Source organism: Amia ocellicauda, chromosome 1 (assembly GCF_036373705.1).
Source record: "Amia ocellicauda isolate fAmiCal2 chromosome 1, fAmiCal2.hap1, whole genome shotgun sequence".
Classification (NCBI taxonomy): Eukaryota; Metazoa; Chordata; class Actinopteri; order Amiiformes; family Amiidae; genus Amia; species Amia ocellicauda.
In genome coordinates this window covers 33329690-33350036 of record NC_089850.1, presented here as the reverse complement: position 1 = coordinate 33350036, position 20347 = coordinate 33329690, and the positions used below count along the sequence as shown (strand labels likewise).

Genomic DNA, 20347 nt, shown 5'->3' with positions numbered 1-20347 from the left:
ATATATTTTTTTCTGTGTACTGGTGACAGTGCACTGGGTACCATTTAGATTAGATTATTTATTTATACTGGGAATGTACCGATAATGTTTTCAAAACATTTTACATCCAGGAGCTGATGCTGCAGCAATTTATAAACAACAAGGCTGTGTAACTACAAACATTGTGAAACAAAATGCATTCATGATACAGTATCAGTCGTAAAAATGATGTACCATAATCTCTGGGCTAAAATGTCAAGCAACAAATAAATACGTTACGCTGTATAATTGAATAGTGAAGCCCTTATATTGCCAAATATTAAATACCATTTGTAGCAGTACTGATCACTGCATAAAACCAGCCCTTATGATATAAAACCATTGAATTTCTGGCATAGAACTAAAACTGTGCACTAAATGGAGATGTATTGTGACTCTTGTTAGTATGGCCTTGGGAGGCTTGGGGTAAAATCAGGCTGCTGAAGGACGTAGTGTTAGATGGGCAAAATGTGACAGCCTTCCCTCTGAACTCCTAGTGATGTCATAATTATTTAAAGGGCTTATAGACAATGCAATTTTCTATTAAATTATTGTAAAACAATCCAGTGATGTTCTCAGTCAAATGAAGAAAAGCCTCACTTCTTTCTTCCCTTAACCTGAATGAATGTAATAGTGTTTGCACCAACCTCAGATGTCAAAAGCAGCTACTGTTAGGTTATATTCAGCTAGGATGAAAGGCTAAAGCCATATGTTCACAAAGACGCCCATTGCGATATACATTTCTGGCTACAATTGGACAATACTTTGAAAGAAAGCATGTGTTATGTGCCAGGGTAGGTTGAACACTCTGGGCCCAATATAGACAGATTAAGCACAATCCACTGCTGCAGAAAGCATACATGAAAATGATGAATATTTCAGTGTACTGTAGATGTACCATATATAGCTCCTAAGGAAATGGTCTTTGTTGTTTCCTTCTGTATCAGACTAATATATTTTCACAGAATCTTTAAATCCACATTATCTACTAATGAATGTATGTATTTATCAAAATTGTTTTAAAGAATCTGAACTGTAGGACAGATTAAATGAGAAGTGGAATGCTACAATACCCATTATGAAGTTCAATACATTACCAAAACATCTGTGACAACAGACAAAAGGCACCTGACCACTATGTATAAAATTCAGTGCAGATCCATCCTTTGGCTGAGGGAATGCTACAAATCAATGGCCAGAGGAACATGGCGCAGTTCCTGCTGTTTCTACTGAAGCACGAGACCTGGGTATCTGTGTTTTCCTCTCAATTCTCCATGAACGAATTCTTCATTATTTATTAATAAGTAATAGTATCCATCCATCCATTTTCAATATCTGCTTCATCCAGTAGAGGGTCAAGATGAAATGAGAGAAGTATGAGTTTTATTTAATCCAGGTGTTGGATGGGACTGAGGTGAACACTATAAAATGAATATGTTGTTGTGTATCTCCCAACCACATGACATAGAATCATCACATTTGTGGGCTGCTCTCACCATAAAATCCAAGCAATTATTGGATTTGACCACTATATCCAGTACAGTGTCACAGTCCAATTTTCACTACTGGACAAGTCTGTAATTTGCAATTCGCTGGCAGGTTGAAGATTTGAAAATCCTATTGGGATGCACGTAAGGCATTGCAGCTAAATTGGTAGTGTTGCCTGCCAGTGACATCAAGGTTATTCCAGTACGTCCATATTATTATGATGGTAACCTAAGTGGCAGGTTTTTTAACACCATACCAATCACAATAAAGTAAAAAGATTACACTTTCAATTCAGCCTTTGTCATTTTATACAATATTACAATATCTTATACAATAGTACAATAGGTTAGCTATATAATCCTAATGTGTTTTTCCAATATGGCTAAATACAGTATTAGTAGGATGTAGGAGGATACATTTTTGGATTTGTTGTTGGTGCACCATCCTGGAGCCACTAATACACTGACAATAACAGACATCACAAGACTTTCCAAGGCAACCTTCTCACAGGTGTACAAACACATCCAGTAGAAGAAATCATGACAGACAGTCACTTCCACAGGACAGGGATTGATGCTGCTAAGCAAAGAATGTGGAAGCAAACAGGTATGTGCAGCAACTGACCAGTATCTTTTGCCATGGATGAAAGAAAGACAATTCCACCTGTTAGTTAAGTCTATAAAAGATTTTGTGCTTCAATGAATCGCATTTTACACATTTCTGTTCCTGACAGGAAGGTGAAACTGCAGCACCAAGCATATGAAGGCAAGAACACTTTGTGTGTCATCTCTATAGTTCAGGCCGCTGGCAGTGAGAAATCATGTGGGCAATGTTCACCTGTCACTGACTGCGCTCCCTGACACCTCTCTACAGACAAATATTATACTCTGTATAACTCAACATTGAAGAGAATCAGGTACATCCAGCAATGCTTCATTTCTGCCCCAAGGGTCAAGGCTACTTCAAGTAAAACATTCCTACTGTCCATGGTTCTGGATGTGGAGAGACTGGTTCAAATATCCTGACAAAGAACAGTAGCATCACTCCAGATCAGGACAGAGACCTATACCTAGCATCTGCTGGATGTGTTGGGAACATACTGTAAGAAGTGTAAACAACCTACCATCAGAGACTCCCCACCCCAAGTGTATGCCCACCCCACACACACACTTTTCTTGGAATAAATGCCATCCCATGTTTGACTTGTTTTAGCACAGTCTTCAATAACAAGGCGAGGTTGATAATGTTTTATCCAGTCATTATGATTTCATCCGCTGTTCATATGTGTCTGTTGATGCGTTTACAGTTGAGGGTTCATTAGCTCCTTTGGAATTCGGTCAGCTCTGCACAGAGACCAATGCTACATCTTTGCACCTGCATCCTCTCAGGGACACAGGGAGTAATGGCATTCTGATGGCATTGAGTGGGTTAGCTACACTGAGGGTTTACCAGTATAACAAACATACATTAAGACTGCAGTTTTGAATCTATATTTGACCATTTCACTTACAAAACTCAGGTTCCATTTTGTGTAGTATATACAGTGAGGGAAAAAAGTATTTGATCCCCTGCTGATTTTGTACGTTTGCCCACTGACAAAGAAATGATCAGTCTATAATTTTAATGGTAGGTGTATTTTAACAGTGAGAGACAGAATAACAACAAAAAAATCCAGAAAAACGCATTTCAAAAAAGTTATACATTGATTTGCATGTTAATGAGGGAAATAAGTATTTGACCCCTTCGACTTAGTACTTGGTGGCAAAACCCTTGCTGGCAATCACAGAGGTCAGACGTTTCTTGTAGTAGGCCACCAGGTTTGCACGCATCTCAGGAGGGATTTTGTCCCACTCCTCTTTGCAGATCCTCTCCAAGTCGTTAAAGTTTCGAGGCTGACGTTTGGCAACTCGAACCTTCAGCTCCCTCCACAGATTTTCTATGGGATTAAGGTCTGGAGACTGGCTAGGCCACTCCAGGACCTTAATGTGCTTCTTCTTTAGCCACTCCTTTGTTGCCTTGGCTGTGTGTTTTGGGTCATTGTCATGCTGGAATACCCATCCACGACCCATTTTCAATGCCCTGGCTGAGGGAAGGAGGTTCTCACCCAAGATTTGACGGTACATGGCCCCGTCCATCGTCCCTTTGATGCGGTGCAGTTGTCCTGTCCTTTTAGCAGAAAAACACCCCCAAAGCATAATGTTTCCACCTCCATGTTTGACGGTGGGGATGGTGTTCTTGGGGTCATTCCTCCTCCTCCAAACACGGCGAGTTGAGTTGATGCCAAAGAGCACGATTTTGGTCTCATCTGACCACAACACTTTCACCCAGTTCTCCTCTGAATCATTCAGATGTTCATTGGCAAACTTCAGACGGGCCTGTACATGTGCTTTCTTGAGCAGGGGGACCTTGCGGGCGCTGCAGGATTTCAGTCCTTCACAGCGTAGTCTGTTACCAATTGTTTTCTTGGTGACTATGGTCCCAGCTGCCTTGAGATCATTAACAAGATCCTCCCGTGTAGTTCTGGGCTGATTCCTCACCGTTCTCATGATCATTGAAACTCCACGAGGTGAGATCTTTCATGGAGCCCCAGACCGAGGGAGATTGACAGTTATTTTGTGTTTCTTCCATTTGCGAATAATCGCACCAACTGTTGTCACCTTCTCACCAAGCTGCTTGGCGATGGTCTTGTAGCCCATTCCAGCCTTGTGTAGGTCTACAATCTTATCCCTGACATCCTTGGACAGCTCTTTGGTCTTGGCCATGGTGGAGAGTTTGGAATCTGATTGATTGATTGCTTCTGTGGACAGGTGTCTTTTATACAGGTAACGAGCTGAGATTAGGAGCACTCCCTTTAAGAAAGTGCTCCTAATCTCAGCTCGTTACCTGTATAAAAGACACCTGGGAGCCAGAAATCTTGCTGATTGATAGGGGATCAATTACGTATTTCCCTCATTAACATGCAAATCAATGTATAACTTTTTTGAAATGCATTTTTCTGGATTTTGTTGTTGTTATTCTGTTTCTCACTATTAAAATACACCTACCATTAAAATTATAGACTGATCATTTATTTGTCAGTGGGCAAACGTACAAAATCAGCAGGGGATCAAATACTTTTTTCCCTCACTGTAAATTAATGTATATTTATGTAGCCAAAGTATTATTTAGTTAAATAAATTACAATAATTTCAGCTAGTGAATGCTAAAGGGGGAAGATATTCACATTATAAAAAAGAGCTCCCAGCTGATCTTTTGTGTATTCAAAAAATAACAACATGATGGAAAATATCAAAAGGAATATTTAGAAAGACAAAAAATGGGAACAGCCGAAGCCAGTATTCAAATAAAATACTACTCACATAACTGATACACTGACAAAATAAGAATGATTGTAATGCCTTTTGTCGAATGAAACTGTATGAGTGGCTCCCAGTGTGAGGACAGAAAGCTTCAAAGTGACAATTCACTTGATACCAACAAGAGAGATAAACAAATGACATTTGAAATATTTTATTTTGTCAAATAAGATTTCTGTCTTTCAATGCTGTACACTGTTAAAAGTCATATTGCAATTCAACAAAAACTGAAAAGGCCATAATTTTCTACATCAGAATCTTTTTTATGAATGTATTTTATGAATCTATACATATACATACATTATATATATATATATATATATATATATATATATATATATATAAACATATTATTAACTGCACTAGTATATAAAATAATAATATCAAATAGCATTACATTAATTGAAAGTAATGGCTAATTTATTCACAATGGCTAATAAGAACCAATAGCAGTAGAGTAGGAGTGAAGGAACTTAATATGTAATTATGTATGTACCAGTAGGATGTAAAAGAGAATTGCAACAGAAACTATAAAAGAACATAAACTCAAATGTTGACTTAACTTTAATTAGTCCCTTTACCTTTCTTGCATCTAAGGAATCCAAAGTGTAGGATTTATAATTGAATCGCTCATACACGCTTACCTATATAACAGATATACTTACACTGAATGTTAGTCATGAATGTTTCTGCATCAGCTTTGATTATAATTAATTTTCTGTAAAAGAAGGGTTATGATAAAAAAATATATATACACTAAGACAGAAAATACTAATTTATATTTTACTGCAACATAAAGCATGCAGCGTCTTGCCTTGACTGCATACTGTAGCTGTTAAATTTGGGTGTAGTCTGCAGAATAACATCCAAGGCGATTAAAACATGCCAGACTCCAATCATACGAATGAATTAAGAACTGAATGTTGATTTAGATCAGTTTAATCAAAAGCACAGCCGTGCAGCCATTGAGTGCAGCCGGCTTCATTCCAGTTCATCATTTCCACAAGCTCATTTCAGACGAAACAGAGGCGGAATTAATACTTGGTCTTTCTAGAAATGTACCAGGGACTTATTAAAACCAGAAATGTCAGACCTGATGTCTAATGAGGAATTGCAGACATCCTGTCCGACACTGATTGCCTTTGCTTCTTATCATTAGTTTATGTATTTTTTTGGTCATTTAACATTTAATTTGCCTGCAATGTAAACGGATCAGACCTTCAATTTCCAAGGCATCCCCCATCATTAAAATACCGTAAAATACTGTACTGTACTTAATTAACAACATTGCACACTGACAGTCACTCTGACCTGGAGCTGTCCATGGTACTGTCGATGTCAATGAAGCTCCTTGTTAGAACAGGTTCGGTTTAAAATATGCATTCATAATCACATATATGCACGATTTGTAAGTTAGAAAGTACAATACTTGTGTTGAATTTGGGAAATCGAATATATATTTCATGTAGTGTGTCTGTAGCAGTGTAAGAACTTCACATTTATCCCAACACTAGCAAGTGTATCAGCCCCTATCCAAAACATGTACAAGAATAATTAGGAAGCCTACCTGAAAAAATTTGAAACATTAACGTTTTCGTTTTTTCATAGACAGTAACACATAAGCACATATTACATTTTAGGATTAATTTTGAGCTACAACCTTCTTCTTATCATCTTTGTATTTAAATATAGAAATATAGGACATGGTTTAGTGTGTGTGTATATATACAAACACACATACAAACACACATACACACACACAACATACACACACACAAATAATGTATTTTAACGTGAATATATATATATATATTCACGTTAAAATACATTATAATTTACAAACAATACATATATAACCATTTTATGTATACAACTATAATTTATCAAGTAGCATTAGTATTTCAAGTGTTAAACATAAATAATATGAAAGCTTAGTTTGCCTAAAATTATTATTATTATCAATCATTATTATTTCCTAGTAGACGTCGATAACAAGGGCTTATAACGCTGGATTGTTACCGAATATATTTCGGGTAATGAATTTGCAAATCTGTACCCTTCGATCCTATAGGTATGGTATGTTATTTGGAAATACACAAACACACACACACACACAAACATCGCAAGCACTCTTGGAGAAGTATCCCACACATACTAATATGCAAATCCTAAAAGTTTATGGAAAGCTTTATCTTTTCAAATATAAAAAAGATCATTGGCTAATAAAGTAATTTCACTGCTAAAGGAGTGAAGGCGCTCTGTAGACTATGTGAATCCGTCTTTGCACGTATATGTTTGAAACTATTTAAAAAAATGTATATAAGACTGTTTGTGAAGCAAATAATACATATTTATTCTCATAAAAAACGATGCACCATTCTAAAATGGTTATTGTAAGTGTAAGAAACAGCATTCATTTCGCCCAAGTGATTGAAAACAAATTAAAAATGTCCCTCCAGTACATTAGTTCTGACAATCCTGAAAATGAACACCTTAGAATCGAGAATATATGATTAATTGTGCCCTTCTTAAAATGCTCTCACTTTTCAAGAAATTGCGAAGAAAGTGATCACCAGGGCTACAATTTAAAGCATGAAACTAATACAAGAAAATGCATTAATAAAACAAAACATGTTTTGCAAACGTATAATATGATTCGTATAATAACAACGAATGCTCATTGTTTAGAATAGAAGATGATGTTAAAGTAAATAATACGAGGTCTAGTGTTTATAGGTAAAATGTTCGGAAAGGAAGCAATGTTCATTGTATTATGCTATGCTTAATTCGGATTCTCCAAAACTGGACAGCAACACACATTGTCAAGAAGGAACAAACAAACATTTTTTTTTATTATTCATCTTATGTTCAATATTAACGAATATAAGAAAGAATGCTACTTAATTACATAGGAAAGGGAAATAATTTTCTGGTTACTTACCCCACTTTCAGAATATATTGAATTGTTTACTGTATACAACACAACATTTGAAAACAACGATTTTATTTAATGATTCAATGTATTATAATTAAACAATACCAACAATAACAAATCTTACTTCGTAAGCTCCTGTTTATTCACTTTTAGGCGCACATTAATAAATGTATCATCGACTAAGAGCATTAGATCGAATATCAATAACACACCGATTAAAAACACATTACAAACTCGATTATTTATTTTATTGGACCTGTGATCAAAGAGAATAGTTCAAAGTAATCTATATTATAGTTGTAAACATGTCTATCTATATGGTTGTATAGTTACGTTGTTACCATATTTCATATTGGACTAAGTACAAGGCATTCTGTCCAAAAAGATCAATAGTTGAACGAATTCGAAGGTCAATATATTACATTACTAAGTGATCAGTTCTGGTTCTTGCTTGTGTTTCCCAAAAAGAGACAAAGATTTTTCTGCCAAAAATACATATCCAGGTAAAAATCAACAGTCGATGTGCTGTTTTTTTCAAAAATGTAGCATACAATTCATATGGAAATCATTTACAATAACCTACAAATTCTCGGAATAGTATTTTTTTATTTATAATAATGTAATAAAAACAATTCTTCCAAATCATGTATTTAAAACGAATAACGACAATCAGAACCATTCGATTATTACAGTCTCCAATGTAGGCTTCAATAATCTTAAATAAACCTCTACAGAAAAATAAATAAATAAATAAATAAATAAATAAATAAATGTCATCCATTTTCAAGACCCTGCAGAACTTGAATAGGCCTTGCTTTTAATGATCACTCCGAGAACTCAAAGTTTGTATTCACTGCAACCTGAGAGTTTCTGTCACCTCATACATATGGCTCTAAGTGCTTTAATCCCAATTAGGGGCGGCTGACACACAGCCCCATTCATCCCAATCAGCCCCTGAATACATTTGCCTAGAAATGAACTTCACCAATAGGGTCCCCACTAAATGTGCCCAACAGCAAGGAAAATTGGAGTGAGTGACGAGCTCTTTCTAGGGCGATCGAGTGAGAAAAGGTATGAATTTATAAGGTACACCGCAACATTTCAATTCAGACAAGTTTATTCCCTTTTATCCGCGTCTTTTCAACCGAAACAAGCGAGTTAAAGTTAGGGAAATGTGGTTCAATGCAGGAGCGCTGACTCCGAGCAGGCTTTGAATACTTTAATGAAGCAATCCCCCTTTTTAAACAGAGTATTTAAAGAAATAAGAGCACGCATGAGCAGCACCGAATCACTTGTCACTTCTTTGGCTACTTTCGTAATGCGATTTTGAATATTAGTCTAGGTTAAAATCCCAATCATGTCATCTGGTGGGATTCCCATACAACCATAATTACTATTCAAAAGCGGCCCTAATATCCCACCCGCATCTCCTATATGCCGCACAGCTGGTCGGGTCCTCTTTGTACAGCTTGCGCTTTCCCTTCCCCACAGAAGTAAGAAGGCAAATCTAATTAAAATTAATCAGGCACTGGGAAAATATTAAAGGATTAAAAATATTGATCATAAAAAAGTGAAAGCTTTCACATTAGATTCTTCATCTAAAATTCGCTTGTGTTTGTTTTTCCCCCTTACGTCCAGCAGCACCCTATTGAGTGTTTTGACTATATGTAAATTAAACTTCTTACAATTGTAAAGTCAGTTTAGTCAGTCAGTTTTGTTAATTTACCCCAAACACACACCTCCAACATCACATTATGAAAATAAATAGACAGGACATTTTGAGAGACATTATCATAACTGAATTAATTGTAAAAGTTATACATTAGAATAGATTACAAAGAAACAACTATAGTATATTGTACAATATTTTGTGCAACGTGACGGGTTTGCTATATATAGTAATTTCACAAAGGACGTTTCCTAACGCATACAACATCCAAACTGATAGTATAAAAATACATAAACTACAAACTCAGAGTTGAATTGGTTTATGCCGTTTTAAGTATTTCCTTGGTCATTTCCCCAAGTCTTGGTGCTGTGCATTAGAAATACTTTACCCTAAGTTGGTCCTATTAAGGCATTCATGCCGAGTTAAACGTAATGTTGAACCCTCTGTGCTCGGGAACAGTTTGATGCCTTGAATGGAGCTCCCTGGTGGGACATTGCTCCCTGCAACTGAGCCTCTTTAGATAGCTGTTGTTCCTCTACATTCATGGCACATTATGTGGCAACCTGTTAAATCAAAACCCACATTAAGGGCGAATTGTAAAGCAGAAGCATTGGCAGTTCAACTGCAGAAGTCAGTAAAATAACTGATCTCAGAGTTTATTTCCAGTGCACAGCTCGGTCCACTTGTGAAGAGCAGTGTCAGTCTATAAAAAGAGCACTGGAATGTGTTGATTGAGTTCACAACATTGTTCCGGAATAAAGCTGAAACCATGTAATTAATGTGTCTTTTTAAGACGGGACAATGCCGTCGTTCAAGCTATTTAATTTCATTTAATTTTCCATCCCATTTGCTTCGAACACTGCTTTCACTTTTAACACCCGGCCTTTCATTCTGGATCTTGCTCCAGTGGGCACATTAGATCGGTTTCACCCTGGCTTTTTTTTTTGAGGGGGGGGGGAGGAAAATATAAAAGAAAATGTCTTCCTTCCCTCTTTTGTGAAGCATTTATTTCACTTGGAGAACTTCAACTTTGAGCCACAGGACAAGAATAAAAATCGGATGGCTGGTGTGAACGGTACTAAAGCAGGCTCTTTCTTTTCTTGGTGGATGGGAACCAGTCACAAATGGCAACATTAATAAATAACTCTCCTCACAGCCGGCCTTTACATGGTCCTATTGATAAAATTGTTCGCGTGTCGTTCACGCTCTTTGACTCATTAAGAGGGGGATAGAAGGGATCCCCACATGGAGCAGTGGGGTACCTTTGCAGCAAAGAGGCTCCCACCTTTGCTCTTCCAATTAAAACAAAGTGTCATCCTGAAGTCGCAAAGCCAGAGGTTACCGGGACATGTTCATGGCTTAAATTTATTGCCCACAACTTATTGTTGTTTTCTTCTTCGTCTTTTCTGCTATTCACTCTGATGATCAAAGGGGTCATACACAGTTTTCAATCCTTGCTGTAGTGACAATAAGGTTAGATGGTCATTTCCCAGAGCGTTTACGTACCAGTGCCCTTCCTTCCCGGATTTCTGTACTTCACCAGTTACATATGGAATTGGTGATATCACTTAAAAAATGACTTGCTTCTACACGCTTCTACATGCATTCAATGATACAGTCAAAATTATGTTTGTCCAATTAACGGTTACTTTGGTAATCTACATCTTTATATTAATTGAAAAATACAATACCTGACATATTATTATTATTATTATTATTATTATTATTATTATTATTATTATTATTAATAATAATAATAATAATAATAATAATAATAATAATAATATTAATAATAATAATAAAATCAATACAAATAATTAGTATTTAAAAAAATGAAACATTTGTGGGAAAAAACAACTTCAGGAATTGTCGCTCCCAGAAAAATGTTTGAAAAGCATACTTGAACGTGAATACCGAAAACTGATATTTTGTTCCCTCACTGAATGGTGTGAAAATATTCAGTGGTAGTGAGAAAATGTTTCTGAATCTTTTATATCTGAAAATCAGAATTGTAATTGCACTGGTAAGCTCATTAGTCAGAGTTATATTCGAATAAGGTGGGCTAACAAAATTGCAGAATAAGAACAGTACCAACAGTAAAGCATCAAAAAATGCAGTCTGAAATACATGATCTGAGATACTTATTTGAAATAATACACTGCTGGAGAAATTATCAACAACTACTGTATTGGTTATTTACGTGTTCCAATTTACGAGAAACAACGCAAGGGAAATTATCTTGTATCCTGAACCCGTGACTTGAAAACCAGAAGTGTGAAATGATAAGATGGTGGTTATTTTGAAAGCTGTAGCTATTTTTCTGGTGCTTTCCCATCAAGTACCTGCCCAGTTTCAACCAGGCACACGCCAGGAATCAATAGAAGTTAACAAGTCCTCCAAACATTCCTGCTGTCTTTGTTAACCAAGCTACACAATACACCCAAGGAAAGCGAATGAAGATCTTTGAAGTATATTAAACCTAAAGGGATTCAGCCAAGTAGATTTAAAGTAGTCACTGATTTCCAAAAAAACTGGTTTGTATGGGAACAATAAAAGGAGGCAAAATTTATGGAGAAATTATACAGTGGATTTGTCACTTAAAATATCGTAACTGTCTTGGGGACAATGCCACATGCTGAGGATTAATGGTCCCTCCAGACCTTTGATTCACCAAAGCCTTTTCTTTGCCCTTGACAAATTGGATTTTTGGAATGGGAAGGTCGCCTGGCCTATTGTTTCCTGCCCATTTGGAGCAGTTGATTATGCAGGAGGGTGAGGGAAAGTCTCCATGTGACCCTCTTGGAGGGATCTCTGCAGCTGCTAAAAGAGCTCAACTCTCTCACCGGACTGTGCGCCCTAGCGCATTAATGTGCCAAGGGGTGCCCTCCTGCGCCATTTGAAAAGCCGGAGCGCATACGCCACCGCGTCACTTTGCAGGCGGAGATAAGCCTGTCTTCATCTCTCTGTCTTTGCTTGTCTCAATCAGTCCATCCCTGTTTGGTCTTTTCCTGGTTCTGGTCACATTTTACTCAGAGCCAGCAATGCAAGGAAGCAGGACTCCAGCTATTAGCGTGTGCGCAGACAGCAGCATCCCAGCCGGGCTCAGGATAGGACCGGTCCCGGGGATCTTCAAACTGGGAAAGTACATGTCAGACCGCAAGGAGCCTGGACTCAAGAAAAAGGTAAATCAATTCAAACTTAATTCAGGTTTTATTTATTTAATTATGTTCAAAATATGGATATAATTATTATTATATATATATATATATATATATATATATATATATATATACACACACACACATAAAATGATTTAAATTCAATTTGCTGACAATATCTTATATTGAATTGTACCGTTAGATTCGGTTTTAAGCAATATTATTTATGAATTATTACAATTATTGATATAGATTTTAAAACTAAATTAATATAAAAAGTGTAAAAAAGAATCTGCTAAAGATATTCGGTTAGTATTTAATAGGTATGATGACAATTATAAACAGGTAGAATGAACCGTTTGGGCATTATTTCTACAATGAGGTGGACGTGTCATACTTCATTACAGGCGCTACATTATTAATTGGTTATTGCTGTCAGTTTGGAAATCATTGATCTATATTACGGGGATGACTTGTCATTGCAACATTCTCCACCTAACCAATTTGATAGGGAAATCAGAGTTGATAGGTAATATTTTAGGCTTTCAGCCCATTAAGTTTCATTAGCCTAGTTATTCCAATAAACAATTTAATTGTAATATCTGTCCAGGCGTAGCTACTTTTGGAAATAAAAAGATACGCTGTATATGTATATAATACAAGACATGATAGAAATACGAGATACTATAAACGGTTATTACCAGATACATGGGACTTTTTGGCAAACAAATATCATGAAAAAAAGAAGAAAATAATAATAATAATAATAATAATAATAATTATATATATATATATATATATATATATATATATATATATATAGAGAGAGAGAGAGAGAGAGAGAGAGAGAGAGATTTTATAATTATATAGGCTATTATTACTGTGTCCATATATGTTTATATGGACACATTAATAATAGCCTATATTATTATAAAATCTCTTCATGCTGTTCACGTCTTTGATGAATGTCTCCGGGCTTGGTATATTATCAGGTGCACACCCCATGTCAAGTGTCACGCTTTAATTTTTAATTTGCTTTAACCGTTTAGAAACGCTTTGACAATCTTCACATTTGTTTCTAATCTGATCTCAATTAAATTGTATTTGTTAAAAATGAATTATGGTCGCATTTCAATAATTCGAAATATATTTATTTCCATAAGCATTACGGATAAAGACTAATTAAATAATACTAGAAAGAAGGGGGTTATGAAAATAGTATTGGTATTTGTAAAAATATTAAACTATCAGTTTCTTCCTCTATAAATTCATTTATAGAAATATATACTTAATATTGTATTTCATATGTACTTCTATTGAAAAAAACTATATTTTCGTTAAATATTTTGTATTTCTGTTAAAGTAACGAATAATAACAATAATTTCGCAGTATGGAAACGAGTTATTTATATTTTTTTATTTTATTTTTTATTTTCTAAAAGATTCGTTTGCTGAGGGGAGACTTTGTGGATGAAGCAGGCAGCCAAGTACCGGAGTGGATAGGGTTAATCCGAGCAGCCCGAAATGGGCAAGAACAAAATCTCGAAGCCATAGCAGATCTCCCCGGTGGACAGGTATGTTCTGGTGTATTTTCAGCCCACACACTTGATTGAGTCAATTTAAATACTGTCAATTTATTTAAGTGACACATAATTGATACACATATGTTTTTCACAGATCTTCTACAGAGCTCTGAGAGACATACAACTGGGAGAGGAACTGGCGGTCTGGTACTCCCACTCCCTGGCCCAGTGGTTTGATATTCCCACAACTGCCACACCAACACACGACGAAAAAGGTAAAGCAGCTTCAATGGTTTCTTCTATTTCACATTTTAATCTGATTTGCTATAATACATTGATTGCCGGCGTAGTTAGAGGAACATGATCCATAGCCCAAGTTTGGATTTTGAATTGACTGGATGAAATGGCCAGTATTAAAAGGGAGTTATTAGCCTACAGCTTAGTGAAATACATTAATTATTAAGGCTCAACAGGCTGTTATTGTATTATAGAATACATGATAAAATAACGTTAGCTTGAACAGGTATTTTAAAATGATGATTTGCTGAGCACAGACGCACTAATAAAAGTAAGCTTTAAAAGACGCACATCCTTTGCAAAACGAAATCATCGAGGAGGGGTTGTGTAAAATGAGGATACAAATGTCACTCAAGCTTTTGATATTCAGTTAATTTCATTATGGCACAGTTTAAAGGCTATCGATAACTACTGTAAATGTTTAATGAACAAAATCAATTGCTGTGACTTTATGGTATCAGCAACACACTACTTGAATTTCAGGATTTGGTTGTATGAAAATAAAAAACACATCAATGATAATTATCAAAGAGTTTGTGTTGCCAAAGTGAACAATCAACATTTTTGTTTGCTTTATCATACGAGATGTCAAATGTACACTTTGTGGTTTTATTAAGGACGTAAATGCAATGGGAGGCATTTGGGAAGTTTTATTATTTACAGGGATTTCATTCGTTTGGTTTTGTGTGACTTTTAACGGTTATTATTACGCCTATCTATATTGACTACATTTAAAATGGTTTAAAAATAATTGTACTACAAATACATGTACGTTTTAGAATATTCACTGTTGTTTAGCATGTTAAAAGAAGCAATGAAATCCCATCTCGCAAAGCAATAACTAGAAGTGATGCCATTACCGATTAGCAAAAATCAAATTTGTATATATATATATATATATATATACACACACGATTATAATGTAGGCTATGCAGTAGGTTAATAATAACAATAGTAATAATAATAATAATAATATTAATAATAATAATACATTTATATTATTAATAATATATTTATACATTTTATATGCTCGATAGCTCAATTTGAAGCGTTTTTTAATTGTCTTTAATTAACCAAACTATCTTTTCGGGATCCTGATTATTAAGATATTCAGAAAAAAATATTAATAAAAAGTGCTAAGGTAAAATAATTTGCTAGATGTTGATCATGGCTCATTCAGCGAAACTAACTGGTTATTAAACGGAATTAAACAGGATTAGTGAAATTGTCACCAGTTTAGGAAACCTGAACGATTATTTTGGATTATCGGACACTCCCAGATCTACCATAGGGAATAAAGGCGGTGTCTGAACACCAACTATAAACCTTTCTAAATGTTAGTACTAAATAATAATCCTCTGCAGATTAATGTAGGGAAAGCTAATCGCCAAGACTTCGGTATTTTTTTCCCAACACAAAAATAACATGCCAGAAAAGAGCAGGTAACATCGTCATACTGAGCTCTTGTGATTTTTTTCTTCTTCATGAGATATATTTTCACACCAATAGGTTATTTAACAATTCCTAATAATACATTAAGCATTCTTTCAAGATGATATGATGACATATGGAAGGAAAGTCATGTATATTTAATAATACAAAAATAAATAAAAGCAAATATTACCGATTCTGGGGGAATTGTGCGGTTATTATTATTATTATTATTATTATTATTATTATTATTATTATTATTATTATATTCTTTAAATATAAAAATAACACAAATGTAAACACAAGATGTGCCATTTGGCCTTTAATATTCATTACTATACATTTTAAAAAGGTGTGCTATGGTAAATTAGCAGTCTACAAAGAGGTATTGTTGTCTATTGAACACTAACTTACATACAAGACGTATATTGCCCTGATTTGCAAGTAAGTGGTGCTCTGCATGTATAGACTGCTCTCCGGCCCATACAGCCTGGTCCTTGACATACGCTTCCTATTCTCCACGTCAACAGATGGGCCAAACCGCATTGTCCCTCCCGCCCTGCGATTTCAAGCAACAGCTGCTATCACTTCCACGGGAAAGCAAAAGATAGAAACTATCAAACTCAATAGACGGGCTTCTTTAGGACAGATTGGACTCCTGTTTGCTCTTTTAAGGGCAACGATGAACAACAGCAGTATAAGGATTACATGATCATTACACCAAATTATGGAATCAAAATCTTTCCATTAAAGTCAAACAATTAAATATTCTATAACGCCGCTTCTACAATAGGTGCTGTAATATTATAATAATTATTATGCTGTACTCTGATACATGCATAACAGTTTGTTGTTTAAGAATAGAATAAACAATTGTGTGCTGTTGAAAACAACAATAGTGTTCAAACAGAGACAGATAGAAACACTCAAAAGACCCTGCCTGATCTCCACAATTGGTTGTTTTCTAAGTTGTTGTTTTTTAAGTATTAAACCCCAAATCTGTTTTTAATCAAATTGTTTCAGAAAGTGATACCCTATTGAATTGTCGCTTATTTCAATATATTTCGAGATTTTCAACATTAAACTTATATTTAGAATTTGCATTGTACTACTACTACTACCACCACCCCATATTACTAGTACTAATTATGATGAAGATGATTTTTTATTATTATGATGCTGGCAATGAGTCATCCATGGAGGAAGCTAAAAGCCGAGCTGTTTTGTTTAATTTGCTTTATTTTATCTCATCTTGTTGTAGGTGAAGAACGCTATATCTGTTGGTACTGCTGGAGAATATTCAAATACCCAAATACACTGAAAGCCCACATCCATTTTCAATGTGCTTTGAGTAACGGAAGAGGCTTCATGAACACGGAACCGGCCAGGAACTCAGACCATTCAAACAGATCTCCCAAATCAGGGGACACACCCAACACATCCGTCCCCCTGAGAAACGGACACAACCACCCTTCAGGCTCCGAGCCCATCAAACGGACTGGCACCTCTTCTCCATTTTTGAACAAAACAGGAATATCAAAAAAAGCCACAGGTTCCGAAGAGCAGGACAGAGCTTTAGACATGAGTGTCACCTCGGCGAGGAATCACGGACATCTCCTTGGCCTCGGAGGGACCTCTTCTGTGTTGAACAGCATGGGCTTTCATCCAGGAGTTAGATCTGCTTTTAAGCCAACTGGGCTATCCAAGCTCCCACCGTCGGACGTATCCAGAGAGGAAAGCAACGTGAAACAAAACGGACTTGGCTTCAGTAAACTTTTAGGAAATATGAAATCACCACGTTCGCTGAACGAACCTCTAGCAGGTAACCATCCTGCAAAATGCGCCCACCCGGTGGATCCAGCCTCGGCCGTGCTGCCCTGCAACAACAGCATCAGGGGGTTCCCTTTATTGCCGCACTTCGAGGAGACCTCTGCCTTCAAACACGTTGAAAGCCGTCTTCACTCAGGGCTGTCCCCATCCCGCTACTCTCAGATTTCCTCTGGTTTCCATTTTGAGAGGTTCTCCCTCCCCCAGTTTGATGGGGTGAAGCCATACAGTGGAGACTGCAACATCCCCTTCATGCCCTTCACGGTCTACAACGGGGAATTGCTCTACAGTTCTCCTTATTATCCACTCAAATTTCATTTCAGCAATCTGATCAAGTACCCAGAGTCCATGTCATACTTTGGTGCGCCTGCTCTTAACCCAGATCTGAGTTCAATCACCAACATCGACAGGGAGATCGCCATGCACACCCAGCAGCTCTCCGAAATAGCTGTGGAGAAGAACCGGGCCAGATTAGACTCCATGCCCACCACAACATCTGCGTCCGGCAAACCCAAGAAGGGACACCTCTGCCTGTACTGTGGTAAACTTTATTCTCGAAAATATGGTCTCAAGATACACATGAGGACTCATACAGGGTACAAGCCATTAAAATGCAAAGTCTGCTTCCGACCTTTTGGTGACCCAAGCAACCTGAACAAGCACATCCGTCTCCACGCAGAGGGCAACACTCCCTACAGGTGCGAGTTCTGTGGAAAGGTGTTGGTTCGCCGCAGAGATCTGGAGAGACACGTCAAGTCCAGGCACCCTGGCCAAACAATCAAAAAGACTGAGGACAAAATTGAGAGCATCTTCCAAGATCAGGAGCAGAAGAGCGACAACAGCAACGAAAGCGACGTGGACGTTTGCTTCACGGATGATCAAAGTGACCAAGAATCCAGCAAAAATAACGAGCAATAGAAAAGGGCACATTTTTTTGAAAAAGAGAAATGAGAATCAAACTCTTAGTTTTAGAACAAGAGCGGACTATTATTTATATGTATACAGATTAAATATGTATTTATGTTCTTAAGACAGAAAACACAGAGAATCAGAAAAGGCATACAAGTTTTAGAACCGGTGGGAAAGTGCCTCTGCAAAAATGACTCACAAAATGTTATTTTTGATTGTATTATATATTTATAAACCATTATTTTATTAAAATTGTTGTATTGGTTCTTTGTCCCCGAAATTGTGTTTTAATGTAGGATATATGTATGGAACTATTCTGGAGCGCATATGCATTTCTACTTTATATTACAGCATGTTTTAGTACATTTCTTTTTATGAGATACACATAACATAACATTACAAATGTTATTATTATCGCATTCTTCCACTACAGTTATTGTTATATAACCCTTGCAATGTATAAGTTGAACAGGCTAAATAGATCCTTCGGTGAATCAAACAGCTGCACTTTAAGGATTAGGCTATAATACAGAAATGAGTTTGCACAAATTAAAAAATGGAAAGCGTTATAGCCTATATATTATTACAAGTCTTGGGATGGAAGTTTATTTTATTTCTTCCTTCCACGTTTATTAGCCTAATACTCTTTTATGTTTACTGTTAAGCTTTAAAGGGCATGGTATGTGAACATGCATACTTAGATGTATTAACTTGAAAACATTTAAAAACATGGGTGTGATTAAGGGTAACACCTTTTGTACAATATTAAAACAAGAACTGTTAAAATATTTGGTGAATAGCAAAAGTTGTGCTGTGTGTGTAAAAGATCTGAACAAAACATGTTGTCCCTCATCACACACAATAATGTTTTAAAAATATTCTAAGAGTGTGGTACTATATACACATACATACATACAAACATACATACACACACACACACACACACACACACACACACACAAATATACATTATTTACGTTTGTAACAATCACAACATCCAGAGAAGTTCAATACCAGGCACGACCAGTCTTCAGAATTGCAGCTATTGGAGGATATATTGTTTGATGTTTGTAAAATAGGTTCAAAGAAGAGCATGATTTTTTTTTTAAGCACGGACTTATGTAAAATTTTATAGTAAACATAATTTACTGTTCAGTAGGTTACGTGTAGTTTTGTTAATAATGGGCGTTGTACATGAGCAATCTTTCCCTCTTGTTTAATGCATTGTCTTTTAAAATAAATATACTTAAACAACTTATAATGCAGACGTATGGTTCTTTATATATAGTTATAAGAATGCTTTATACTAATAATTATTCACTGACTGTTACAAATATTTTGTGAATGCTGTCAATAAAACACCCACGTTGGAGAGCGGTACACCAATAGAGTCAAACAACATGAACAAACAAAACCAACAAACAACAAAAATAATATGAAATAGACACGTTGAGTAACAGACTGATAATGTGATTGTGAAGCAATGTTGTTGTTTTTTATTTCCAGAGGAGTTAAAAGATGGAAAGCGGGTGATGTTAGCGATACCACATAAATGATTTCAGTAGACGTACGTTTGAAATAACTACAAATAAGTTTGTTACCGGACACATTTACATTATTTTGTGTTATTGTTTTAAAAAAATGATTAAGTAAATACACACGAAACTTCAATAATACATTGACAATAGATACAGGACCTACATAATTACAAATATAAAGCGATGAAAAAGTAAAAT

At 36.0% G+C, this 20347-nt stretch overlaps 1 protein-coding gene across 1 annotated transcript; it reads left to right on the top strand.

Moving 5' to 3' along the window:
* The first annotated feature begins 12393 nt into the window (after positions 1-12393).
* prdm13 (PR domain containing 13) lies at positions 12394-19815 on the top strand. Its single transcript, XM_066702424.1, has 4 exons — positions 12394-12648; positions 14067-14198; positions 14302-14422; positions 17137-19815. Exons 1-4 carry the CDS (start codon positions 12508-12510, stop codon positions 18618-18620), a joined length of 1878 nt encoding a protein of 625 aa, XP_066558521.1. The 5' UTR covers positions 12394-12507; the 3' UTR covers positions 18621-19815.
* Positions 19816-20347: the final 532 nt, after the last annotated feature.